Consider the following 24,693-nt stretch of genomic DNA (forward strand, 5'->3'; position numbering starts at 1 on the left):
AAACAAACTGACTGCTGGATCAAGATGTTACAGTGCCACCAGGAGGAAAACCAATCTGTTATTCTGTCGGGTATGGGGGTTTAAAAGAAATAATACACACACAGAAAAAAAAAAAAACCATCAATACTGACATGGGAAACCCAAGATATTGACAGAACAGGAGCCGAAACATCACATCAAATATTGGTCGAAATCCTCCAAAAAAAACCTCCCCTTCAATCCCAAATTTGATCGATTCATCCCAACCTCGGCTCAGACCCAAGCAGGACCCGAGGAGGATGGCTCCGCATACGCAAAGCAAAGAGACAGAAGGGGGCTCGAGTGGGAATTTTGTTAGAAAAATAGAAATAAAATAAAATAAAAATTCTGCTCGTGGTGGCCGGACACCCTCCCGAGCGTCCATGTCGTTTGCAAATGTCAGAGCCAGCAAAGGGTAGAGGGGTGGGAGGGGGTAAAAGTGAGGTGGTAGACTTGTGTTTTTCTGCCCTGATCCACGTAGAGAGCGAGTTCGACAGCTGCACGGGTTTCACTGCATTTACAAACATACCTGCAGCAGCTGCGGCTCCTCAACAGTACAGCCTAAAGTGCACAAAGTGTGTTTCTCAGAAAAAAAAAAAGTCCAATTCTTCACTACGCTTTGAAACCTGCAACTGAATATATCGTCTCTGTGTATATTCCACTGCAACTTTAATACAGCTCCGACCTCTGTCTAATGAGTGTAAGCATTAAAAAGTCTTTGAAAAGGAGAGAAGGCCATTAGTAGGATGTACAAAGTGAAGAACATGTCTAAGTAAGTGCTTGGCATATCGAACTGGATATTTTTTTTTTTCATTGCTTTAAAACACCTAAGGGGGCAGGGAAGAAACAATGGCTTTCCTCAGTTAATACTCCCAGTGTTTCAACTGGAGATTGTCTGTAAGTAAGTTAGTGAGAGTGACCGCTTGTTTTTTTTTTTTTTCCTTTTCATTGTTTTTGTCTAGTTTTTGTTTTTTTTATTCCTTTTTTTTTTTTTTTAGCTGACTGGAGCAGCATTTGATTATTAGGAAATATCTGAACCGAGGAGGATGAGGGTACAATAAGATGGGGTGGGGTGGGGGGGTCGCTTTATACAAATTATTTAGTTAGTGTATATATGTTATATATACACAGTATGCACAAACATGTACAATTTCATAGTGTATAGCTTTGTTCTAAACATTACATAGGCAACTTGATTTTTAAGCATTTTAGACACCATTTGCTTATTTCTGTAAAGTAGAAAACAAAATAAAAAGGCACATCTGAGCATGATGCATGGATTATTTCAGTCTTTCCAAAGAAAAACAAAAATGTTTCAAGCAGGGGGAGAAGAAAGGAATGAGGAAAGAAAGGAAGAAAGAAAGAAAAAGAAAGAAAGAGGAAGAAGTCGGGTTAAAAAGTTCCTCTTTATTTATTTATTTTCCTTTAATGGGTTTTAAGTATTAGGAGCAGCCACTAGGGTGGAGGGTGGGGTGGGGGCTGACCCAGCTTTGGTGGGAGAATGCGTGCTTCCAGTGCAAAGTTCTAACACAAATGAAGAAGAGTTGGCCACGGAGGGGCACTTTTGGAGAGGAGCACAGTGTCAGACAGCAGCGCGCGTCCGTAAGGGGATCGGTTAAGACATCAGCTTTCAAAGAGCAGTATAAGTGAGCGTCCTCTTCTACGCCTCGCGTCCTGGTGCTGTTTGATATCTCTGCCATGCACTGCAGAAGGTTTTTCTTTTTCAACTGTCCAATCAAAACCCACTGCCTTTGCCCATTTTGATGTGCAAATGGAGTGCTCTCAGCTGTGTTTCCCATCTGGGCGGATAGGACTAGAGCCTGGGCTCAGAGGTCACCGCTGTTGGATTTTTAAAGGCAACGTTTTGTGGCTGTGGAGAGGCTTCAGAGGAAACAAAGAAACAAAATAAACAGTCAAGACAGTTTGACTTGCTACTTTACAGTCACAGTGTACAGCTGAGATACAAGGTGGGGGGGATTCAGTGTCGCCTCCTTTTTGTGTTTATCTTAGTGTCACATTTGCTTAAAAAAAAAAAAATAAAGAAACGAAAGAAAATCCCTTATCCCCCTGCATAAAATAAGACTTTGGCAACTGTTTGTGTTCAGTTAGTAGGAAAAGCAACGCAGTCCGCTGCTCACACCCACCGTGAAGGGACCGCATGCGCGCCGGTCGTAGAGCTGAAAATCTATGATGTCAATGCCCAAAAGAAACAAAGCACAGTTGCGGCTACAAAGTCCAAACCCCCACCCTCTCTCAACTCACCCCACCCTGGTGACGGAGGGAGAGAGCCATGGGGTAAGTTAAAGAGTGTGACGGGTGAGAACTTTTATCAGAAATAGGCAGACCCATTCCTTACAGACACAAATACTCCTTTTTGTTTATTAGCTGGCACACCGGTGTGGGTTTTATCATTGGCACAGAGGGTTTAGGATGGAGGCGGAGCTACTGATCCCCTGAGAGGCATAGCGGGCGTGGTCAATGCAGGTGAGGGCAGGTTGAGTGTGTGGAGCAGTGTTGTTCTTTCAGATCAGTAGCTTTGAGTCAACTGTGTCCCAGTTTGCATTTTGGTGGTTAAGGAAATAAAGCAGACTCACTGGCTGCTGTCGGTGTTCTCCACCAATGAGAGGCCTTGTAGCGGCGGCTGCATCGCCTCCCTTTTATATGTCTTTGGTGGGAGTTTAGGGAGTTGTGGGCTGGAGTTGTGGCGTGGGGGGACAGGTGGAGCAGTGATGGGAACAGGGCAGAGGCTGTTCTGGCTGGCGCTGAGTGGGCAGCTCCGCCTGGGGACGCGAGGGGATGGTGTGCTGGGTGGGGTGTTGGGTGAGCTGGGGGAGCTGCCGAAGTCCCAGTGGTATCTGCCAACGGGTGAAGGCTGCATGTTGACGGGGTAGTTGATGAAGATCTCCGGGGGGCGCTGGGGAACCGGAGGAGGCGTGTCGGGGAGAGGATCTCGGGGCGGTGGAGGTGGAGGGCTGGGCAGCGGTCCGTCAGTGGGGGGGCCATTGTAGACCAGTGGTCGAGGCTGGTTCCTGGGCAGAGGGGGAGGCAGCCGTGGAGGGATGGCTGGGGGGCAGTCAGACCTGGAGCTCAGCTGTAACACAGAAAGAACATGAGCATTACAAACACGAGAAATGGATAAGATAGGGTAAGGGGGTCTTGCCTAAAGACCCCTACTGGAGGTAGTACCTTTCATGCATGGGGAGACAGGTTTGAACCCAGGTCTCCCACACGAAAGGTGGCAATCATACCACTATCCAGACCCTTTGTGCAGCGATGGATCCATTATTTTTACAACATCTCTTAAGTGATTATGCTCTTTAAACAAATTAAGTGCTTTTGACATCATTCATGTGGTACTAAGTTAAAACCAAACATTTTAAAACAGTGTAAATATTGTACTGTATATTGCCATTTCGCCTTGAAATACTCGGCTATGAAACTTTGGTTCATATCACTCAAACACTCAAAGCCGACATTAAAAGTTAATCCTAATAAACCACAGCTGGACTTCTTTAGAAAGTCTGATTCTGACTGATTCAGTGTGGAACAATTATAGAAAGATCCTGATAGACTAAAGTCACCAGTCTTACTCTCACTCAGTGGGGTTACATGAGTGCCATCGGATTGGATTAATGGCTAAATTGCAATAAGACTGAGTTATTCAGTTCATGTAGACACCTTAATCTGACAAAAAAAAAACTGATCAGATGGGATTAAGACCCCAAGATAACTCTATCCAAACATACACTGAACATGCATGTTGACGGCAGTGGATCGGATTGAGCGTTCTGCGCATGCTTGAGATTTTTTCCTGGGATCGTCGCCGGGAAGTCAAAGGAGACGATATTACTGTTGTTGTCGCCGCCATCGGAAAGAAATTAACAACACGATGGAGAATGCACCGTTGTGCATCATGTTTGTACCATAACCATGCTCATCACAAACAAAATGTAGAGGGACGTAGCTCTTGCTCTTCTTCGTTCGCCATCTTTCTCGAATACCTGAGTTTGTTGTTGTTGGTGGTAGTGAATACGTCAACTGGAAGTGGCTCTATTAGTGATAGTTAAAATGGGAACAGCGCCACCTATCGTACCGGGATATGACATGCTTTGTGCCAGTGATTCGATTCATTCACCGCCATATATCCAAGGATAATTACCCTTGCTCAGATAAGGAGCATAACCCAACTATAGCTATAATCGAGTTAATCTCATCATGTAGACCCACTGACTGTGGGGAAGCAGATGAGCACATCTTCTGCTGTATCCTAGATAAAAACAACAACTTCCAACCCAAGGTTATAAACTGATGGGTGCAGACCTGTCTGATCACAGTTCGGGTTTGTTAGGGCTCCTTTTCTTCCAAGCTTGCTACATTTCACTGTAATGATGACATTGAGATCGTTACTCAAACTCATAAACTGAAAAGTCATTGTTTTGGTTCAGCGGATTATTCGCACTTCATCAGAATTAATTCAACTCCATGAAACTGAAGTAAGGCTTTGTCATCATTAGAGCTGGGTACCGAACTTCGGTTCTTTTAAGGCACCGACCGAAATGCTTCGGTAGTACGAGTATCATAACATTCCTCGTCTTTTGGTGCCAAGTTTCGGTACCCAGATATTAATCACGTTATCAAGAACTGATCATGCTGCCCTCGATTGGCTGCATTACCGTTACACTTTGCTGCATGCAGGAAAATGTGGTTACGCCCACAGAAAGGGTTCACGTGTATTTGCGTTGGGAACTGTAGTTGTGTGCATGTCATCGAACCGGTTAAACAATGCCATCGAGGTCAAAAGGGTGGCTCCATTTCACCAAGATTGATGCCAATAGTGCGTGATGCAATATATGCCAAAAAGTCATCGCTGCTAAAGCCAGCAACACGACTAATTTAATGAATTATATGATCATGCACAAAATCAATTTAAGAGCAGAAAGTCGCTCCGTGTTTGACTGCAAGAAGGTCGGACCGCAACCATCCTCCTCTCAGCATTGAAGTCAGCCTGTGGACGCTACAGAGCCCGAGCGGCATAATTCAAAAGCTGTACCACTGGACTCGGCTTCATCTAAGAGTAGCGAGGACGGCGTAGTGTGTGGCATTTAAATTAATGTTCAGTGAAATCCGGTAGTAATCTCACACGTTGTAATCTCACACGTGCAGAAAGCAGACATGTTGACTTTTCTGAAGAAAAACTGCAAAGTGAAAAGTATCCTCAGTATGTAAAATAGATTTAGACACCAACCTGTCACCTGTTTGCACTGGAAATCGTTTATTATTTTTTTCTGTAAGAAGTTTGGAAAAAACTTTATCAAACAGGTTCCCTGTTAGATTTGTACTGTTATGTGTAATGAAATTTCCTTTTTGTTAGAATTGATATTATAAAATTGGTATCGAAAAAAGTATTGTTCAGGAACCAGTATTGGTTCCGGTATCAAAAGATTTTGATTGATGCCCTCGTCATCACTGTGGTGAAGAGTGCATTTCTCTCACTTTTGCTTCAGACATGGCATCTTTCCTCCGAGGAGGCAAAGGAGGTGGCTTTAAGTCATCTCCAAGCTGGTGCAGGCTGCCACATGAGACAGACTGGAACTCTGAGAATAAAAAACAGAGAGCAATGAGTTAAAAGGGTGAGAAAAAAAATTCTATGGTTAATTCCAGGATAATGTTCAACTGCAGAAAAAGAAGCTGACATCTCCACACTTACTTGAAGGTGGCAGGAGAACTGGGGCAAAGATGGAGTTACAGCCTGTAAGATGGAGACAAACAGATCATTTCACAAAAAAAGATGCATGTGCAGCCTTTCTTATCTGTGACATGTCTGTTTTTTTTTTCTTCTCTAATTTAGATTATAGCGCCATGATTTACCCATCCCACACAGTGTCATATGGAATAAACTGTAACTGGTTATCGTCCTTGTTTTGAATAGAAATTGGAAAGAAAGTTCTCGAACGTCAGCTTTACTCACCGCCGTAGGAGCTGCTGAGGTCGTGTTCCATGAAGACCGAACTGAGGTCAGAAGAGGCTGACTGTGGCGGGGTGGGTGTGTTGGGGGAGGTGGGCACCGAGGCAGACATTGACGTGTCCAGCTCGGTCTCAGCGATGCTGCGGAAAGCGATCTTCTGTGGGGGCTCCCTTTCCAGGGCAACGGGGTGGCCCTTCAGGGTGCCAGAGGTAGACGTTCGCACAGGCCGGATCCCCGGGGATTTCAGAGTATATGTGGTTTTCCTGGGCTGAAGGTGGGGAGGAGATGAAGTGACTCATATGCGGGAGGTTATCACTAAAATCATCCAGTTAGATAAGCGATTTAAATAGATAATGTGTACTTTATCTGTCAAACAAAAATTCCCAAACAACAGTCTAAATGATACTTAAACTGAAGCAGCTCTCCTGCAGGCATCGTTACTGCTGCACCACAAGCAAAAGCTCTCAATCCAAGGCTTACATCGTACATTGCTGCAATAAAAACTCATCATCACTTAAATGCTAGAATAAACCCACTTACAAATCGGGCAGCCTGCTTGCAGTGCCGTGGCTCAATATCTAAAGATGTTTTGAACAAGTAGTCGGCAAACTCCTTCTCGCTCATGTTGCCCATCGGGTTCAGGTTCTCGAAGAACCTCTGTGCGAAACAGGAAAAGAAAAACGTCAAGTTCCAGGTGTGTATTAACAGTTAGAACATGGCAAAAGAAAAAGGCGAAGAGGAGTTCTCACCCTGATGTCTGGCTCCACCTTCAGACAGTAGGGCTGGTTCTGATACTGCTGGATCTCTCCTGTTATTTCGGCCACTTTCCTCCTCTTGCTGAAGTTGATCAGATCCTTACCCTGACGTCTGAGGAAGTCAGGGTTACCCTCCTCTGTCTTCAGGATGTTGGTTAAATAGATACCTAAAGGAAGAAAAGTTCAATGGTGGAGACTGAAAAGCAACCAAATGCAAACTTTAATTTCATCAATACGATTTTGACCCTATATACACACACACACACACATATATATATATATATATATATATATATATATATATATATATATGACCCTAACTACGAAAATTCTACCAAAACAATCATTTCTAATAGTTTGAGAGGAAAAAAGCAGAGGAAAAAAGATTTAATAGTTTTGTGATAAATAGAGGTAACTGACAATGGACAGAATCCCTGCAAGACAGTTAAATAAATACTCTTTGTTTATTCATACTTGACTTGCACAGTAACATTGTACAGGACTTACCAAAGAAAGGCACACAGGGTGGGTTTATTGACTTGAGTTTAGCCAAATATTTCTTAAAATGGTCCTGGCTCAGCTCTACAGCTTCTTCCAGGATTTTCTTTTTCCTCTCTGGTATTCCCTGTGGAGGAGGGAGGGACACACCGATTCACTTAAAAAGCTTCTCAGTTGCTCATTCATTTCTTCAAAACCAAAACATACTAATGAGCTTGAACGTTATTATTCAGTTTGACCATCTTTATTCCTGAACACAGCCTGAACCCTCTTAGACACGCTTTCGGTCATTTCTTTAAGTAGTCTTCAGGAATAGTTCTCCAGGCTTCTTGAAGGACATCCCAAACCTCTTCTTTGGATGTCGGCTGCCTTCTGTTCCGTTCTCTGTGAAGATGATCCCACATTGCTTCAATTCCCTATTTCCCTTCCTTAAGAATGGCTTCTTGGCAGCCACCCTTCCATGGAGACCATTTCTAAAGAGGCTTCAGTGAACAGTCGATGGGATCAACTGATGCATCGCTCAGGTCCTCTTTCAGGTTTTCCTTGAATTTTTTTCCTTTTTCTAAAGGACATCACTTTCAGATTCTTTTCATCTGCTGTAGATATTTTTCTTTTAGGCCTGACACTTCTTCTTTTATCCTCCACTTGTCCAGTTTTCTCAAATTTAATGTCTGTCAAACTGTTAACTTTGGCTTTTTTGTAGATGCATCAAAAGTAACACAGCGCCTAAAGATGCAGACACAACACTGGTTCATCCTTTGAGTTGGATGTCTTCTTTATTCCTTAATGAGTCATTGGTCAGTGCTAAGTGGCTTAACAAAATAGTCATGTTCAAGGACTGGAAATGAGTGAAAAAGCAGCCAATGTACAAAGAAGAACTTTGAAAGACCTTCAGAAAGCCTGGAGAGCTGTTGCTTAAAACCACTTCAGAGGATTACAGGAAAGTCTGTCAAATGATTACATCAGCACAATTACTCATAAAGCTGCACAACTGCTTTAGCATTTACCTGTGAAATGTAAACCTGTTAACTTGCTTACTGTAAACCTGTTATAGTGCCTATGGCATGTTAAAAAGTATACAGGCTCAATACTGCTGACCTTCTACGTCAAAACCTGGTGTCTACAATACCCACAATGCAGCTCACTACAGCATTCAGATCTAGGTGTGATGCTAGCCGTGGCTACTGTTGCTTGAGTCATTAGTCTCAAGCAGAGATGAGAGGTGAGCTCACTTCATTCTCATTCATTCTCTGCACACAAAGACCATTTCCTTTTTCAAACTTGCAGATTTTAGACCTAAGTGGTGCTGCCACGTGAAGTCAGAAACTTTGTGTTGTTTCTTATGTTTTGTAGACACTTTAAAATTAGCAGTTTCCCTAAAGCTGAAGTACGAATTTAAACAAAAAGTCCCAAATTGACACATGAATCCTGTCTTCAGACAGACATCACACTTTCACTCACCTCAAAGGTGTGGTCTAACCTATAGACCGGGACAGAGTTGATGGCACTGACCACCTCCAGCACACCGTTGAAGTTGTTGAGCTCCTGGAAAACCTGAAGAATCTCTATGACCCGCGTTAACACTGCCACCCTCTCCTCCAGGTTTGACATCTCTACAATGCACCTGCAACACGCCAACACAGTTCAGTTCAATTTAACCAGGAAACCTAAAACCGGGGTTGGATTTTCCTGTGGTTGAATAATCGACTCACTTCTCAAACCACAGTGTGAGGTTGGTGGTGTGGCGGATCATGCGGAGCAAGTTTGGCGAGTTCTTCTCTTTGTCCTCTTTGGTCCAGACGCTGCCCACCAGCTCCGATGGTCGGACGGCTCTGTGGATAAAAAAAGAAAAAGAAAAAAAGTTTCAGCTTCCACGTGTTAATGTAAACCTGCTCCTCTAGCCTCTAAACCTTCATTTGGACTCACCTGTAGAGCTCAGACTCAAGAAGTGTCAGCTGGCGGGCGATCTCTATGGGGTGAAGGGTCATGAGATCAAACATTTCCACTTGACTCGCTTTGCAGATGTGCCACTCGATGGGAGGAGGCGAGCTCTCAAAGGTGATGTTGTGACTGACGCCATTTGACTGCGTCTGCAGCTTTCTCCTGATGATCTTATTGATGGACTCTACCCACTTTCTCATGGACTTGCCTAAAGAGAAAACGTATGATTAAAACCTCACTCCCTCACTTAACTTGGCTACATGTGCACTTCTGTTGTCCACACATCTAAAGTGAGATATTTCATGTAGCTCAGTGTGAGACACATTTTTATACATCAGACCTAAGTAGCAAAGTGATTTATAGCCATACGCAGTTAAATTTGTGGTCTAAATATTTTGTTACCCACATCTCCACGTTATGAAAACAGTAAAATACTCGCCGTCATATGCGTCTGACCTTGTCTGTCTGACACCTACAGAGCAACAGACTTTTGAGACCGTCATTAGTGTTTGTTAGAAGTTCCTGATATGAAATGCATTATTAATTCTATTAATATTAATAACTATCCTTTTACCCTTATTAATAATCATTAATAACTATATCCCCCACAATGTATATCGGCTGTTTCAGACCAGACAGGTTTCCATTCATGCCAGTTAAGGGTCAATAATCAGAATCAGAATAACCTCTGTCTTGTACACTGAATTTAGATGATGGACATTTTTAGAATTCTGAAAGATAACCGAATGCTTCTTTCTGATGCGATCTTCAGGTGTTTATCTGGAGTTTTGGGCCTGCCATCTTGTCATGCGTTATCTGTTTTTTTCTGTTTGTTTTTTATGGACAATTTGCCTTTTCGATGGAAGACACTGTCAATCATAAAGGTCGTCTTTCCTAAAACAGAGGATTTCTTATTTTGGAGTCTTACAACTTGAAAACTTTACATAACTGACCTCGAAGTTGAATTTTGCTGGTGATGTAATCCTCCAACCGACTTCTCAGGTCTTGATCATTTTCAAAGTCGTAGAAATGATGCTCAACCCACTGACGTAAAACGTTGAGAACCCTGTGAAGAATTAACACGTTATATGTATTGTCACATGCCAAAAAAGGACTTCTTTGTTGCACCATTAACTATTTTTTATAAACACTTTGTGTTGTTAAGGCAGCTGTTGTTGATATTTCCATCGTCTCACACTTTAACTATAGTCGTGAATATGAAGAAAAGATGACCTGGAACTAAAGTGGAAGGTAGACTGCAGACATTTAGAAAACAAATGAAACTGTGATAATATCGCAACGTTTAGTCAACAACAAGAGACCACTCAAACCTTTGTGGCCAAATTATGCTCCGGCACTTCAGGATTCTCATTATTGATCTTTTCAATATGTTTGTGGCCTAAAGGCAGACCACTCAAAGATTCATGCATTCACAGGTGGGGTAAAGTGATCATACCACCAGATTTGTGCCTCGTGATGTATTCCAACTCAACAGCCACGTTTCTACTGTTTCTGCACATTGTGTTTGAGGGATTTTACTGCGGCTGCTCTTCACCCTGTCCTACTCCGACAGGCTCTCAGGTTTCATTGGTACTTACACAATTAGCCATGATTCATTTACACCTTATAAGGCTAGAAATTCTACAGTAACACAAAAGCAATTCTGTGACTCACTCAGAACATTCGGGCCTTAAATAGAGAGTATAAAATAGCCAAACAACAACATGAGAGAAAGAGAAACACACACACACACACTTTTCTGGTGCTGTGAAAGGTCTTGCTACAGAATAACAGAAGCAAAGTTAGAGTAACCCTTCCATACTTCTTTGTGTTCAGAGACTTGAGGGAATACATTTTCAGAGAAATGACATTAGTAGATTTCCATTCTAAAACTTGAAGTAAAAACGGCCCAGTTTCAGCAGCTGCTGGACAAAAGAAGTTTGATCTGACACATTACAAAAAATTTTAAAAAAAAAACTTTTGTTTTGATTTACAGTCATTGGAACATTTCTTTTTTGTGTCCTCCAAACAACAATAGCACCTTACACAGCAAATTATAACAACCAGTTCTATATGCAACTCAGTGAAATTTACTTCTGGGTCACTTCTTTTGGGATCTTGTTCAATTTTGTGTGGAAGCTGTTTTCACTTGACCTCTATTATTTGCAAAGTAAGTACTTGTTGTTCCTTTTAAAAAAGTTAATCAACTGAGTCAGAAAGAGCTTCGATTGGAAGGTTGTTGTACCTGAGTTGGACAGGCTGCACATATTCTTTTCTAAACCTCTGTAGCTCGGCCGCCATTTGCTGATCATCGTTCCAGAGAGCCTCTCGATCCTCCTCAGTTGGTTTTGGCTCAGGGATCTCAATCCTGAAAAAAAAGGTGTTTTCAGAACATAAAGCATTATATACATAATATTGCTGTCGACTGCCCACAACACAAACAAATATCTCTGAGAGATCTGCACAATCTAAAAATACAAGAACAGGAAGTGTAGCAACAAAAAGAATGTATGCTAAGTGAGTAGCTGCTTTGGGAAAATACCTATCCATCAGCAGGATGAGAAGCTCCTTTGGTGTGCAGAATGATCGGTAGGTTGTAAGAAATGTGCGCACAAAGTTGGGATCTAGAAAAAGATCGACATACATGTTATATAAACCAAGTTTACAAACATAATAAAGCTGAATTGTTTCTTTTCACTTGCAGAGCTGCAGCAGAAGCTTACCCGCATACATATGGTAGGTGAGCCTCTCTATGAGCTTGACCACTGTACCAGCCTTAATGATAGGGATGCCAGTTTTGCTCTGCACCTTGTCCTCAAACACGATATTCTCCTCAGAGTCCTGCACAGCAAACTTGTAAACCTCTGGGGAGGGCAGTCTTAGAGGATGCTCCTGTTCCTCTGTCTGCAGGACTGTGTCCAACATCCGATCCAAAGTGGAGTGGTACTGAAGAGTCACTAGTGCTGCCATCCATGCTGCTTTCTCCTCCGCTGTCCGTGCACAGAAAACTGCACAGTTTTCATCTTTGCCTATCAGTTCAAAAGCGTGCCGCAGCTCTGCTGAGTCCTCACGGTCCACAATGCGGATCTTCCTGAGCACAAACTTCTCCTTCAGGCGGTACTCCGCCCCACTACCTGAACCCGGGAGCCGTGAACTCTGATTGGCCTTGCAGCTGATCATCAGGCCGTCGAACAGGAAGTTATGTCTCTCGTGTTTAGCACCTGCTCGTAAAAGCGGCCCCTCGAGGATGAACTCGCTGCAACACTGACCGATATCTTTCCCCTCCCAGCCGTCAATGCTTTTCTGGATCTCGTTCATGCGCTTGATGGCTAGTTGTTTGCTACGAACCTGCCTGCTGTACAGGCGGGACATTGGCTCGCTGTGGTCAGAAAACAGAAAAGCTCAGTCAATAAGCCAAACATCCAAACACAGAAATAGCAAAACAGTGATCAATAAGGGGAAACAGAATGATATTAACAACATTTTTTATCACTTTTTGCTGTAATTGGGGGCGTACCCAGGTTTACGGCGAGGCTGGTACTTGGCATAGATCCGCTCCACGCTAGACTGAAGGTTAAGCAGAGCTGTAATTGCCTGTTTCAGACATTCTCTGTCGTCTTGTTCTTCACTGTGCTCCTGAAGTTGCTGTAAAAGTGCAAAAAACAACATATCTTAACCACAACAGCTAATAGATGGATTTTTTTAAAGCAGGAAAAGCATAGGTGTAGTTAATAATGAAGGCTGTACTCCACCTAGCCATGGCACAAGTGTAATGCAATGGAACACTCAAGGTAAGTGAGTCATCTCATGAGGTTTAAAAATGTCCTATGTTTTTTTATCACTGTAAAAGGCGAGTTTAGGTTCTACTGGTAAACAGTGTACAGTGAGACTTCAGTGTAGCTGTAGCGTATCTACTAAGGTAACCCCCCCATTCTAAATATTCAGCTTTCACTACTCTTGTACTCTTGTTATTTACTACAACAGTCCACATATCAGTATATACCTGCAGCAGCTCAAAGTAGTGCATACAGTGGTACACCGGGACCATCATCAGCTGGGGGAGGACATACTGGACAGCTTCTTTGAAGCCCTCTGCAATTGACTGCAGACAAAAAGAAATATTAAAACAGTTACTGATAAACCACTTCGATTACATTATGGAACCTGTAAGGACAAAAGAGCTTTATGTCCCAGCCTCCCAATATTAAAAGCCAGTAAAAATGAGTAACCCCTCCCCACACCCCCCCAATAAACTGATTTTCTAATTAAATGTTAAAGAAAAGTTAGATTTTTTTCCTTTTCAAATGAATTCTGTGCGTTACATCATGTCTACAGCCTGTGTTTTGTCATCTTACAGGAGCCAGATGTATAAAGCTTCATACACTCAAGACCATAAATAACAATAAAACAGTCCACTTTGGAAATATACTGTAATGTGAAAAAATAATAGAGATGTCAAGGACAAAAAAAAAAAAAAATGTATGTTTTAGTCTTTAATTGTGAAATTGGTGCATACGAGAGGCTACATGGTGACGGGTGGGAGGAAAAAGTAGTTAAACAAGTAAAGCGGCAGGGTAACGGGTGGGCGGGGGGGGGCATCATAGTATCCACTTTAATCTCCTGATCCCCTGATAGACGACTCAGAATCAATATGCTAGTACTCAGACTCCACAGCAGCGGCCACAGTGTCTGCATGGACGGAAGGAGCATGGGGATGGGAGGGGAGGGGAGGAAGACTCGTGCCCATGGAAGAGATAGACATCAGCTGCCTGACGCACACTGACAGACAGCACAGGAACAATGACCTAAGTTTAGATCGTGTTATTGATATGTCAGTATCCTGAGGGTTTATAAACTGTCTATGCATATTAGCACTATGAATTAAAAGAGACAGAGTGCACAACTACTGCTGGTTGTGAAACAAAACCAGAATAGAAATTCACTTTAATTATCCTTTGTTTGTCATCGTCATACATAATCATACCATCATATTTCTTTTCTACATAAAGTGGGGTGCTTTTTAGAGCCCCAATGGGATTTTCCATCCAATCGGAACTTTAGTTCAGCATATCCAGGTTTCACTTAACCAGTATACGACATTTACACGCGGAGTTACATTTAGAGTTAAATCCTAAAAGATTACTTTCTGACCAGTCATGTTTCATAGGTGCTCCTTTAACACCGGCACGCATCACTGTGACCGTAAGCCAAACATAAACACAAAGCCGTGGTGATGCTGCACACGCGGACTCCGAGCAAAACAGGTTCCTGTTTCAGAGAAGTACAGGCGCTGCTTGCATTCACATTGTGGTCTTTGCAATCTTAATTCACGGCTTATTTTCAACATGAAATGTGCCTTGAGCCATCCGCCCCCTCCCTCCTCCCAGAGAGAAAAATGGCCTGCAATGTGGCTGCCTGTTCTATTTTTAAAAGCCGATGCAATTTACCCACAATACCAGACGGCGCAGAGTGCAGGGGCTGAGTGCTCAACAGACACATCTATCTGAAAGAGGGGGAGGGAGAGAGGCAGCGAGTCAAGAATGACGGAGGGATAAAGATGAAGTGCGCGCAATGAGACAAAAGCTGAAGAGGAGGAGAGAGGCTTTAATGATACCACTGCTACAGGTTTTCATCCACGCTTCAGCTAAAGCTGCAACCAATATTTGTTTATGAGAGGAGCTGTGGATTAAAGGGTCCACATAACGGTTTGTGTTGTACAGAGAAGGGGCCGAGATGATGAGATGGAGAGTCTCTTGATGCTGAACTGCCATTACATCACCCACCACTGGGACCACTGATGATCAGAATGCACGTACACACACACAAACGCACGTACACACCTTTGTGTTCGGCCACGTGGGCGAATGAGTTTATAAAATTACATCATGGCTGATGAATTAATGCTGAAAATAATTCCTCCTTTCAGTCATCTGGGAACTCCAGTGTTTCTGTATAAGCTTATAGTGGTTACTGCAAAGAGGAAGAGTTTCAGTTTTAGGGCTATAAATGTGGGATTTCATTTATTTTGTTTTCATGGTTTGCCACAGATTTCCTAAATTGGATTTTTTTTGTGAGAATCATATAATAATAAAAAAAAAACGAGTCCGTCTACCGACATTTCATCTCAGCTCTAAATCTGTGGCAGGATTTCCATCTGCTGGCGATGCAAATCTGCAGTGATCTTTTTAAGAGCCCAAAACAGAAATGTTAACCAGTCACGTTTTCCATTGATTGATTTGAAGCAAATACACCAGGTTTACGTAGTGTCGCCAGAGGGTGGTCCAGTCAACATTGCTGGTGGTAGCAATTCAGTAGAAGTTGTTGTTCTAACTTGAAACAAACCTCAAGGAGGGGAAAAGCAAAACAACTGCAGTGGACACCCGCAAAAGGGAAAATAAAGAGAGCTCTTCTACAGGAATGAGTTTCATTAATTTCTTGTTTAAGAATTAGCAAAAAAAAAAAATAGTGAAAACTGTCCGCTGAATTTTCACCAACAATCCGAAACCTTACTTTCATCTATAATATCATTCAAAAGCCAACACTGGGTATAGGTTGGGAAAAAAAACCCAATAGATTTTGAACACTGTCGTGTTTACATTTTCTTTTTGATGACTAACAACGAACAGACTAATACCTGGAGCTCTAAAATGAATAAACATAGAATGACAATTCACACAGATAACATGTCATAATAACATGTCATGGCTTGTGAAACGGAATAGTTTTTTTTTTTTTTTTTTTAAATCATCACTGTGTTATGACTATAGTATACAAATAAACCTATATTTTTAACTCCTGTGCCCTTTCTCTGCCTCTCTCACAATGAGCATGTGAAAATAAACACAGAGTGCGTGTATTCAGGGGACAGCGGCAGTAGTGTTGATCTAACTGGGGTTAGACTGGTGGTTCTTGAGTAAACACAGCAAGGCCTTAATCTGAGTTACAATACGGTGCAGTACAGTCGGACAGTTTGTTTTTCACTCATGTGAAAAGATCCACAGGGGGGGCCTAAATGTATGATAGAGCAAAACTGGACACTTGTGTTGAAAAGCTTTAAAAAAAAAAAAGAGGAGCAGAAAACATGCTCATTGTGTAAATACTGTTAGTGTTAATGAGTTTGCAGCCCTGATGCTGCTTCGGTCGGCCTTACTGGTCTTCGGCCAGAGAAAACACCAGCAAACATTTCATCTTCAAAGGCTGCCAAACTGCACCCCGCCGAGCCTAATTCAATGCTGTTCTTATGAGGAATGTCCAAATAAAACAAAACAGCAGCGGTGAATAATAAAGTGTACACAGGATGCTGAAATATGTCATGACATGCCCTAAAATGATATTGAGAGGAATTCCACCCTGCACAAAGGTTAACTTCAAAGTAAAACAGGAACAAATACTCGAACACTGTTTGTGGGGTGTGAACACACAGATGACCTCCTTGCACTTTCATTTTATAACACTTTTTCTCTCCATTTTTTGTGAATTGGGTTGTGGGATGCAGCAGTCTGGAGGGTTTTCATAAAATCATCATTAAACGTTGCAAAGTCAGTCTGATTCAAACTCAGTAAAGAAAATGATCACTATTTTTCGCACCATAAGGCGCACCTAAAAGGCTTAAATTTTCACAAAAAACAGCCGTGCGCCATATAATCCGGTGCGCACATAAAGCTCAGATTCCAAAATCTGTCACAGATACCGGCATTTTGAATTTACCGCGGGGAGCGTCGAGCATTAATCCCACTCACCACTCTCCCTTCGCGCCCCTCACCGCCACGTTCACTTCTGCCGCGCCTCTTCTCTCTCCTACATTGGAAAAGAATGGCAACTGGCCACTTCCGTCGCTCATTTTGTGTTCGATGTGAATCCAGGGTTAGGCGGATCTCAGCCATTCACTCTGAATGGGGCGAAGATTGTATGGAGCTCGTACTTAGCGATTGAATTGTGTCATCATTAATGCTTTTGCCCATGTCCCAGTGAGTGCCTGTTCTTCAGTCTGAGATGGGTGATGCAGACCTATGTGCACTTTATAAGTTTATAAGTGTAAAAATGCCCGACGATGTTGTCCTTGACTGTTGGACCATTTCCCGCTGACACAGGGACGTAATACATACATAATTGAGGGTGCGCTTTATAATCAGGTGAGCCTTATAGTGCGCAAAATGCGGGAATCTTTTTTTCACAAGGCTGTACTTCATGAATGAGAAAATCAAGAGAAGCTGAACAGAACACTCGCTGTACAAACAGTTCACCTGGAAGTAGAGGCCAACCGTCGGTCGTGCCATCAGGCTGTTGAAGTGCTCATGAAAATCCTTGCTGAGGATATCCTGAGACAAGGTCTCGTAGGGGTCAAATGCCTGCTCCTAGATGAAAATAAAACAACGTAGATTAACCAAAGCGTTTATATTCAAAGTGTCACACTAAGTTATCAGATCATTCTCACAGAATTATTCTGCTGCTAGATAAAAGAAAAACTCCTTAATTAAGTAATAACAGTAGTGTTTTAGCAACACTGAGATTTTCAGTTAATCGGACACTAATATGCTTCCTGTATGAATTTAGAGGACAAAAAAATGCATTAATTCAGTTTTAAGAATGAGGTGTTACAAAAAGCCGTTTGGAATAACGCAGCCAACATGGTTGTGCTGATGGGACATTATTTCTGAGCTGTATACTGTCGCTAAAAATTGGACACCTGTATGTTGAACTGGTGAGTTTTGAGGTTTCCCTCCGTTCCGTACCTCTGCTAGATCTTCAAAGCAGCTGCCAACCAGCGGGTGGGGGCTGCCATCTGCAGTCATCTCCACAGCGTCCTCGATCAGTCCGAGAAGCTTCACCGTCAGCTCATGGATGTCCAAGATGTTACTGAAGATCACTTCGACATCCTGCAATGACAAGTCATGTGATGACTGCCGTGCACATACAGGTTTACGATCATTCATCGGTTTCGACCGCACATTTTACAAATGACTGGTATGTGTGGAATTTGTGGCCGATAGCTGTGCAGATAGCTGTGCAGATAGCTGTGCAGATACAAATCACTGTTTCACATGGAGGCTCCAAACATCAAGTTAAGTTATTTCCAGTTAGTTTTAAATATCACAGCACCAACTACCAACTCCCAGGACAGGAGCTCCACTTTACCATTAGTTATGTAGAAAATGAAACACGTGGCTAATTACTATATCGATACATATGCCTGTTACCCATGCTGTTTCTCAGCCCACATTCAGTAGGTGTTCGCAATACATAAACAGATTGACAGACATTCAGATAAACAGTATGTCTAGTAAACATACGTGCATTTATCTGTCCTGTTGTTATGTAATCTCCCTTGTGTTCACAGAACCAGGGATGTGAACAGCGCAGTTCACTTTTTCCAACTTCTCTCTCATGCTGAGTTAATAGTTTCTTGATTTCTTGAGTGATGTAAAGCTGCTCATACAGTTTCATAACTTCCTTCCTTTCACTTTTGCCAGTCATATTTTTTTCTTCATTCTTTGTTCCATTTTACAATTATGTAGTTTTTCTAATTCATTGTTCTATGCATTACCCAATACTGCCCAAAAAATTAAAATCACTTTAAAGTCTGAATGGACAGTTTTACTGGTTACTGGTAGTTAACAAGGCAGTCGGTTAGAATAGGAAGGATAACTGTGGCTCTGCTATAAATTGTTTCTTAATCAAGTCAAGGACTGCTAATTTCCACCAGTGTTGGAGGAGGTGGGGGTGTATGTACCAAATGATCTGCCCTTTCTGCTTCAATCAATTTCAATCATGCACACGTTTGGGTGGTATCAAAATTAATACCAATAAATGCTCTGGAAAGCATGAAAAAACTTATAATGAGTGCATTGCAAACAGAAGTGATGATAGAGCCAGTATAGGCTTAATGGGAATAAAACTGAGACAAATAAAGACAACCAGGTTATTTAGGCACACTTAATGTGTTGCAGAGTGCAGAGACTGTGAGAATCTGATCTAAACAACAACAACGCGATCCATTTTCCTCAGGAAATAATTAGTCGACCAGATGAGAACTCTAAAATAGTATGAAGCGCTTACCGACTGCTCCGAGTCTGAAAAGAAGTTCAGCCCCGTCATTATTTGACTCTAACACTTTATTGACATCTCTGAGTAATTTCAGATTATGCTGTGTTTCAACAGACATAATTGAGGTTATTCTGGCAGTAGCTGCAGATGTCATTCCTGTTTCAACTTAATTACATGTTCTGCATTCCTCTGGGCCTCACAAAGGTTTATCCTCCTCACCAAAATGATACCACATATTACCCAATCCAAAATATGCAAAAGCCACAGTGACCCATGGAACTCAACTTTCCATCTAGTTCTTCTGAAGCTGCAGACACACTCTTCAATTCCTACATTTAACTATACTTTATACCTGCATTTTAAGGGAGTTTATACTGTGACGTACAACACGTGGTGTAATTTGCACGCTGTTTCTGTTGGTTGTTCCTCTGAGAGACTTGGGGAGAGACTGTCCATTCACAGGTCTACTTACTGGAAGAGACGGGAGTGCTTGGGTCATACTTCCAAGAGTTGGAACCCTGACCTTCTTATTTATTTATTCTTTTTATTAGACATGGCTTTGATGATTTGTGATCATTCCACGTACAATATGATTGATCTGACCGACACAAAACTACAGAAAAATCTATTTGGGCATTTAAACCGGCTCAGTGATGCTGATTACCAATTAGCCGATTACAGAGTTTCAGCTGTAATCTTTAAATAATCTTACTGTGGCTTATTAACTTGACTGTGAATAAGCTGGTTTTGGAGTAAGCTGCTACATATTCAGCACAAGAGTATTCATCACTTTCAGTTGAATCTAGCTGTTCCGAGAGTGACCGCAGGTGGTTTTGAAGTCTGATACTGATTTTCTTTTTCATTTTTAGTGAAGTAAAGATAATTGGGGCATTAAGGTTCCTACTCTGTCAATACTGACAGGAAGCAAATGTAACTGGTTTCAACCCTGGTTACACGTTAATTCCTTTTTTTTTTTTTTCTTTCTTTTTCAACACGCATCCTCTGTAATCATTTACAAGTAATTAAATGGTGTCCATAGTGCTGTCTTGTGGAATTTGTCATTGGTTAATCCCTTTCCAGAAATCAGAAAACGTTTGGAAAACTGCTTCTTTTCGTAGTCTGAGATGTTGGTCGGTGATTCTACATATTAACATGTTTGCGTGAGTCATATGTCTAACAACAAAGTCTCTCCTGAGAAAAAAAAAAAAGCAAATTGGGAACAAGTAATATCAAAATGTTTGGAGCTTTTCAATTATAAGACATTCCTCACCTGAGCTGTAAATATTTTGGTGTTGGATAGGAAGTGATGCCTGAACACTTTGATGATAAGGTCGAGCTCTCGCAGGTACTGCCGCTCCTCTGCGATTTCAAGCCTCACCAGGTCGTCATACGTAAGCTCCCCAGAAGAAGAAGGCTCCTCGGTGCACTGTGACATCAAGCCGATGTCCTCATCCTGTTCAAACATGTCCATCAACACCTAAGCACAGACAGAAGGGACGTCCCATCAGTAAAATCAATCAGAAGCAAGTCCAACTTTCCTCATGGTGTGGGACGATTTAGGATTCTCACTTTGTCTGCGCACATGGACACCTTGATGTCTTGCTGGCTGATTTCATAGTGCCGAATGTTGCCGACATAGTTGCCTGCCAGTTTGAGTATATCTGCTGATATGTATTCAAGCACTGCCACGATGTACAGGGAAACATGGTAGTCTACTTTGTAGCCCAAAACCTCCTGGTGAGAGAAAAAGCAAAAGAAAACAGTTCCTACAAAAGCATTCATGAGCAGCTCAAAATAGTGTTTGTCTGACTGAACTTCAAAAATGAAGCTGTCAAAACTCAAAGCTAAAGCAGATGAATAATTCTTAAGAACTGGTGACATCTCTATCAGAGAGTGGAGGCTGCAGAGGATGGAGGGAAGGGCTGTTGAGAAGTCTTTACCTTGAGCAAGGGGTGTATCTTGTCCACGGGGAGAAGTAAGGGGTTCCTTCTCTTGCGTTTCTCTATAGCTGCCTGGGCATCAGCGATTGCCCACTTATCAATAGGGTGGGGAAAAGTTTTCTGGACACGCTCCTGTGGATGGAAAAAGGGATATTATTTGCTCATATTGACAGACATAAATATGAAGAATTGAGATCCTTGACCACAGAACAATTCAATGTGTTGAAATACAGTTGCGGTACCAAAAGGGTCTGTACTGTAATGATTTCTGATTCAACTTTTCCTCCTAAGTTCATATTCAGAACTAGAAATACTGGGAGAGAGTGCAAAAGACATGCCTCTACGTCCTGTACAGAGCGAGGTTGGGCCACACACAACATGTTGAGCAGCTGCAGGATCAACTCCTCGATGTGCTGGAGGGCATCCTCCTTCGCTGTCAGGTTCGGGTGGACCTGCTGCTGTACCTGAATGTTGGAGACAAACGTATGAGAAGAGTTCAGAGGCAGATTCAGCAAAGGGGATGAAGTCTTCATGCAATTTCTTACTTCTGGATCTCATTATCAGTAGGAGAGAAAATTGGCTGACGTAAACTAAAAAAAGTAGAATGTGAAACTGATTGTAACACCTTATACCATCACTCTCAGTTGACCCAACGTTTAAAGAAATCAAGAATTCAAGCACAGGTGCTGAACAATGACACCTTTTTCTTGGCCTTTTTCCAACGGCCATACTTTTGTTTTTAGTATTAATCCCCACATCCAAGTCAAATGACCACCCGAGTCTATTTCTATTTACAAAAAAAAAAAGATCTTCCAAGTTTTATCTTAATGCACTGAAATTTACTATTAAATGTAGAGTTTGAAATGCAGAAAACCAACCTAAAAATTGACAAATGATAAAGCTACAGCACACAAGTCCACAAGCATCCTCCTTATCAATGTGAAAGCACACATTAGACTAAATGCCTCTGGAAGAAGGAAATGATTCAGCTTCAAATTAACTTGTCAGAGCAGAAGCAATATTGTTATTGGATAACATCCAATTTAATCTTAAGAAATTAAAGAAGAAAAAAAAGCTCTCATCTTTGTAGTAGCCGGACTTCTAAATGTGAAACAAGCATGACTGAACGTGTGGTTGCATACAGTAGAGTAGGAGTGGTTTCATCAGGTCTGCAAGTGGAAGGAGAGAACACCCCCAACAACTACCTTCCAGCCTCCCAAAAGTTGTCGTCATTTGGGCTGTGCCCGCTCCCAGGAATGCTGTCAGTTGAGATATTATTATAGCACCTAAAGCAGTCTTAAAGGGGAGGGAAAAAGGCTTTGAGAGACGAGGAGAAAGGTGGACAGAAGTCAGAATGTCGTTTAACTCTCAGCTCACAGAAGCCAGGCATGTCCACGATGGAATTACCCTATCTGGCATACAGTAACGTGGGGTGTTAAGATGACACAAAATCAAAATAAAGAATGCAGGGAAGTTAAAAGGTCATGGCAGACCACGCTTTCAGCATTCTTCTCCTCTGAGTTAATAGAGATGCAGTGACAAGTAGGACGTTCACTCTTCACTCACTGTTTCATGCTCGAGTTTATTTGTAGGAGAATGGAGAAAGTGTCTCTCGGGGAGTTCTAACAGACCCATTTCCCAAGATCTGATTGAGACTCACATTTTGATTCACCAACTGTGCTCACGTTTTTTTAAAGCAAGAGGAGCTGGAAAAATTTAAACCACAGCTTGGCCTTGTTTGTGTTTCTGTACGTCATTTCTGTTTTGATGCACACTCACAAGACCTATCGGCTATAAATAAACCACAAGTATAAACTCTACTTGGAAAAAATACATATCAAAGGAGAAGTAGGCTATGAGATAAATTCCTTCAACCCTAAAACAGGCACTTGACCAAATTCCACAGGACACCAAGAGCTGTGAGTCACCACACTGAAACTACGGGGGTTTCCCCTGACTCCATTCACAGAATAGTTGGCCCGTTTCTGAGAGGCCCACATCTAACAAGTGTTATCTATCTCCGACAATGTCAGGATGGGAGACAAAGCAACGATAAAAAAAGTGAATGTCAATGGAATAATAACATAGTGGAAAGTGAATGCAAAACACCAGCTCCAGAACCATGACTCAGCTGAAAAGGTAGCAAACTGAGCTGTTACTCTAGTTTGTGGATCTTTCTGCTGAACCAAAGAATGTCTGGTGCAAAAATCTGTACTTTGTCAAGCTCTTAGAAAAAAAGGTGGTTAGCTGATAGCAGATTATCAGGATTCATAATCTTGCTGATTATTTTCCGAGTACAGTCACTTGAATAGCTGAGATGACCTATGTATTCAGCTGACTTGACCCATAAACTGGACCACTGTCCTTGTATCAGTATACATGAACAAGAGGGTAATCAGGTTATCACTCACTGTGAGAAAACCTTGAAGATATTTCTTTGCACATCGCACACGTAAGCTCGATTTCGTACAAGGTAAAATCTATTTCAAAAGACAAGTCTTAGCAGAAATGAGATAATAATTCTGTTGTATTTGTGCTTCCTGATCATTTATGCTAATTTCCCACCAAATTCCCTGCTCATTTTTGCAGGAATAATAAACAGAAGACTTCAGAATTTTGCACAAGATATCTAAATATGCCAGTGTTTAGCAATTAAACATCAGAAGATAACTCAACAATGAAAGGTCAATTTGTCGCCACTCCACTTGTTAGTGTTGGCGAATTGAAAGAGATGTCACAAGCATTTTTTGATCCACTTTGAACTGGCCGAATCTTTGGGCTGAAACGGCACCTGGAGAAAAGAAGAAAAAACTCATACGAATGAGCTCGTCTCAGTGAATCCTTCAGCCCTGTTTGATCAGGACTTCTAAATAAAGGAGTGAAAGCAGAGCAGGATCATGTACATGTATGACTGCAGCTCAGTGTATTTACAGTACCGTGGCAACCTGATCCTAATAGGTGGCGGATGCCTGATATAATTGGCAGAGGACACAGAGAGGAGCAAAAACAAAGTAAATGCGATCAGGTGGAAGAATAGTTGAGGAAGTCTAGACTTTGAAAAGCACTTGGTTCAAAATATCAGAGATAAGTCTGAGTTTACTAATGTTGAATTTTGGCAACTTCAGGCTGACAGAGTGAAGGAGGAGCTTGCTATATATCGAGATCGACCAGCTAAGAAAACAGCATCATGATATGTTTTGTCAGCCCTAATCAACATCAATAAACTTAAGACAATAGAGTCTGCACAGTTTGCTGTAAATGTGGAAAGATTTCGGATTTTCTTGTGGAAAACAAAAAGAGTAGGATAGATATGACTGGACAGAGTCTGCAGCACCTCTATTAATCAGTTTTAAGTATGCGTTATGGGACCTTTCTTTTCAATTCATTAAAATTAGATGACCTGTCCATTTACTCTGAATAATTCATACAAATGTGTACGAATACACAAATCTGTTCTCGTTGTGAAAGAGAGACAAGACGTGGAGGAAAAAAATAAATAAAAAATCAACATCACTTTTTCTCGCCATGTCGT

At 41.9% G+C, this 24,693-nt stretch overlaps 2 protein-coding genes across 2 annotated transcripts in view; one reads left to right on the top strand and one right to left on the bottom strand.

Annotated features, from left to right (window-relative positions):
- gmfb (glia maturation factor, beta) overlaps positions 1–24,693 on the top strand; it is a 131,424-nt gene that overhangs the window by 31,442 nt on the left and 75,289 nt on the right. The gene's annotated exons all lie outside the window — the stretch shown is intronic.
- sos2 (son of sevenless homolog 2 (Drosophila)) overlaps positions 1,767–24,693 on the bottom strand; it is a 31,029-nt gene continuing 8,102 nt past the window's right edge. Inside the window, exons 2-23 of the mRNA XM_072366041.1 lie at positions 21,500–21,625; positions 21,162–21,293; positions 20,791–20,955; positions 20,492–20,698; positions 17,910–18,053; positions 17,421–17,531; positions 13,181–13,279; positions 12,695–12,822; positions 11,901–12,556; positions 11,720–11,801; positions 11,423–11,545; positions 10,131–10,243; positions 9,163–9,385; positions 8,949–9,068; positions 8,698–8,860; positions 7,246–7,363; positions 6,733–6,905; positions 6,524–6,640; positions 5,987–6,251; positions 5,726–5,767; positions 5,512–5,612; positions 1,767–3,109 (exon numbers count right to left, since the gene is read on the bottom strand). Coding sequence (XP_072222142.1) covers positions 2,609–3,109; positions 5,512–5,612; positions 5,726–5,767; positions 5,987–6,251; positions 6,524–6,640; positions 6,733–6,905; positions 7,246–7,363; positions 8,698–8,860; positions 8,949–9,068; positions 9,163–9,385; positions 10,131–10,243; positions 11,423–11,545; positions 11,720–11,801; positions 11,901–12,556; positions 12,695–12,822; positions 13,181–13,279; positions 17,421–17,531; positions 17,910–18,053; positions 20,492–20,698; positions 20,791–20,955; positions 21,162–21,293; positions 21,500–21,625 — 3,909 coding nt within the window. The 3' untranslated portion in view covers positions 1,767–2,608. The remainder of the gene's footprint in view (positions 3,110–5,511; positions 5,613–5,725; positions 5,768–5,986; positions 6,252–6,523; positions 6,641–6,732; positions 6,906–7,245; positions 7,364–8,697; positions 8,861–8,948; positions 9,069–9,162; positions 9,386–10,130; positions 10,244–11,422; positions 11,546–11,719; positions 11,802–11,900; positions 12,557–12,694; positions 12,823–13,180; positions 13,280–17,420; positions 17,532–17,909; positions 18,054–20,491; positions 20,699–20,790; positions 20,956–21,161; positions 21,294–21,499; positions 21,626–24,693) is intronic.

This window comes from Leuresthes tenuis, unplaced genomic scaffold (assembly GCF_036924035.1).
Source record: "Leuresthes tenuis unplaced genomic scaffold, fLeuTen1.0.hap1 SCAF_15, whole genome shotgun sequence".
NCBI lineage: Eukaryota > Metazoa > Chordata > Actinopteri > Atheriniformes > Atherinopsidae > Leuresthes > Leuresthes tenuis.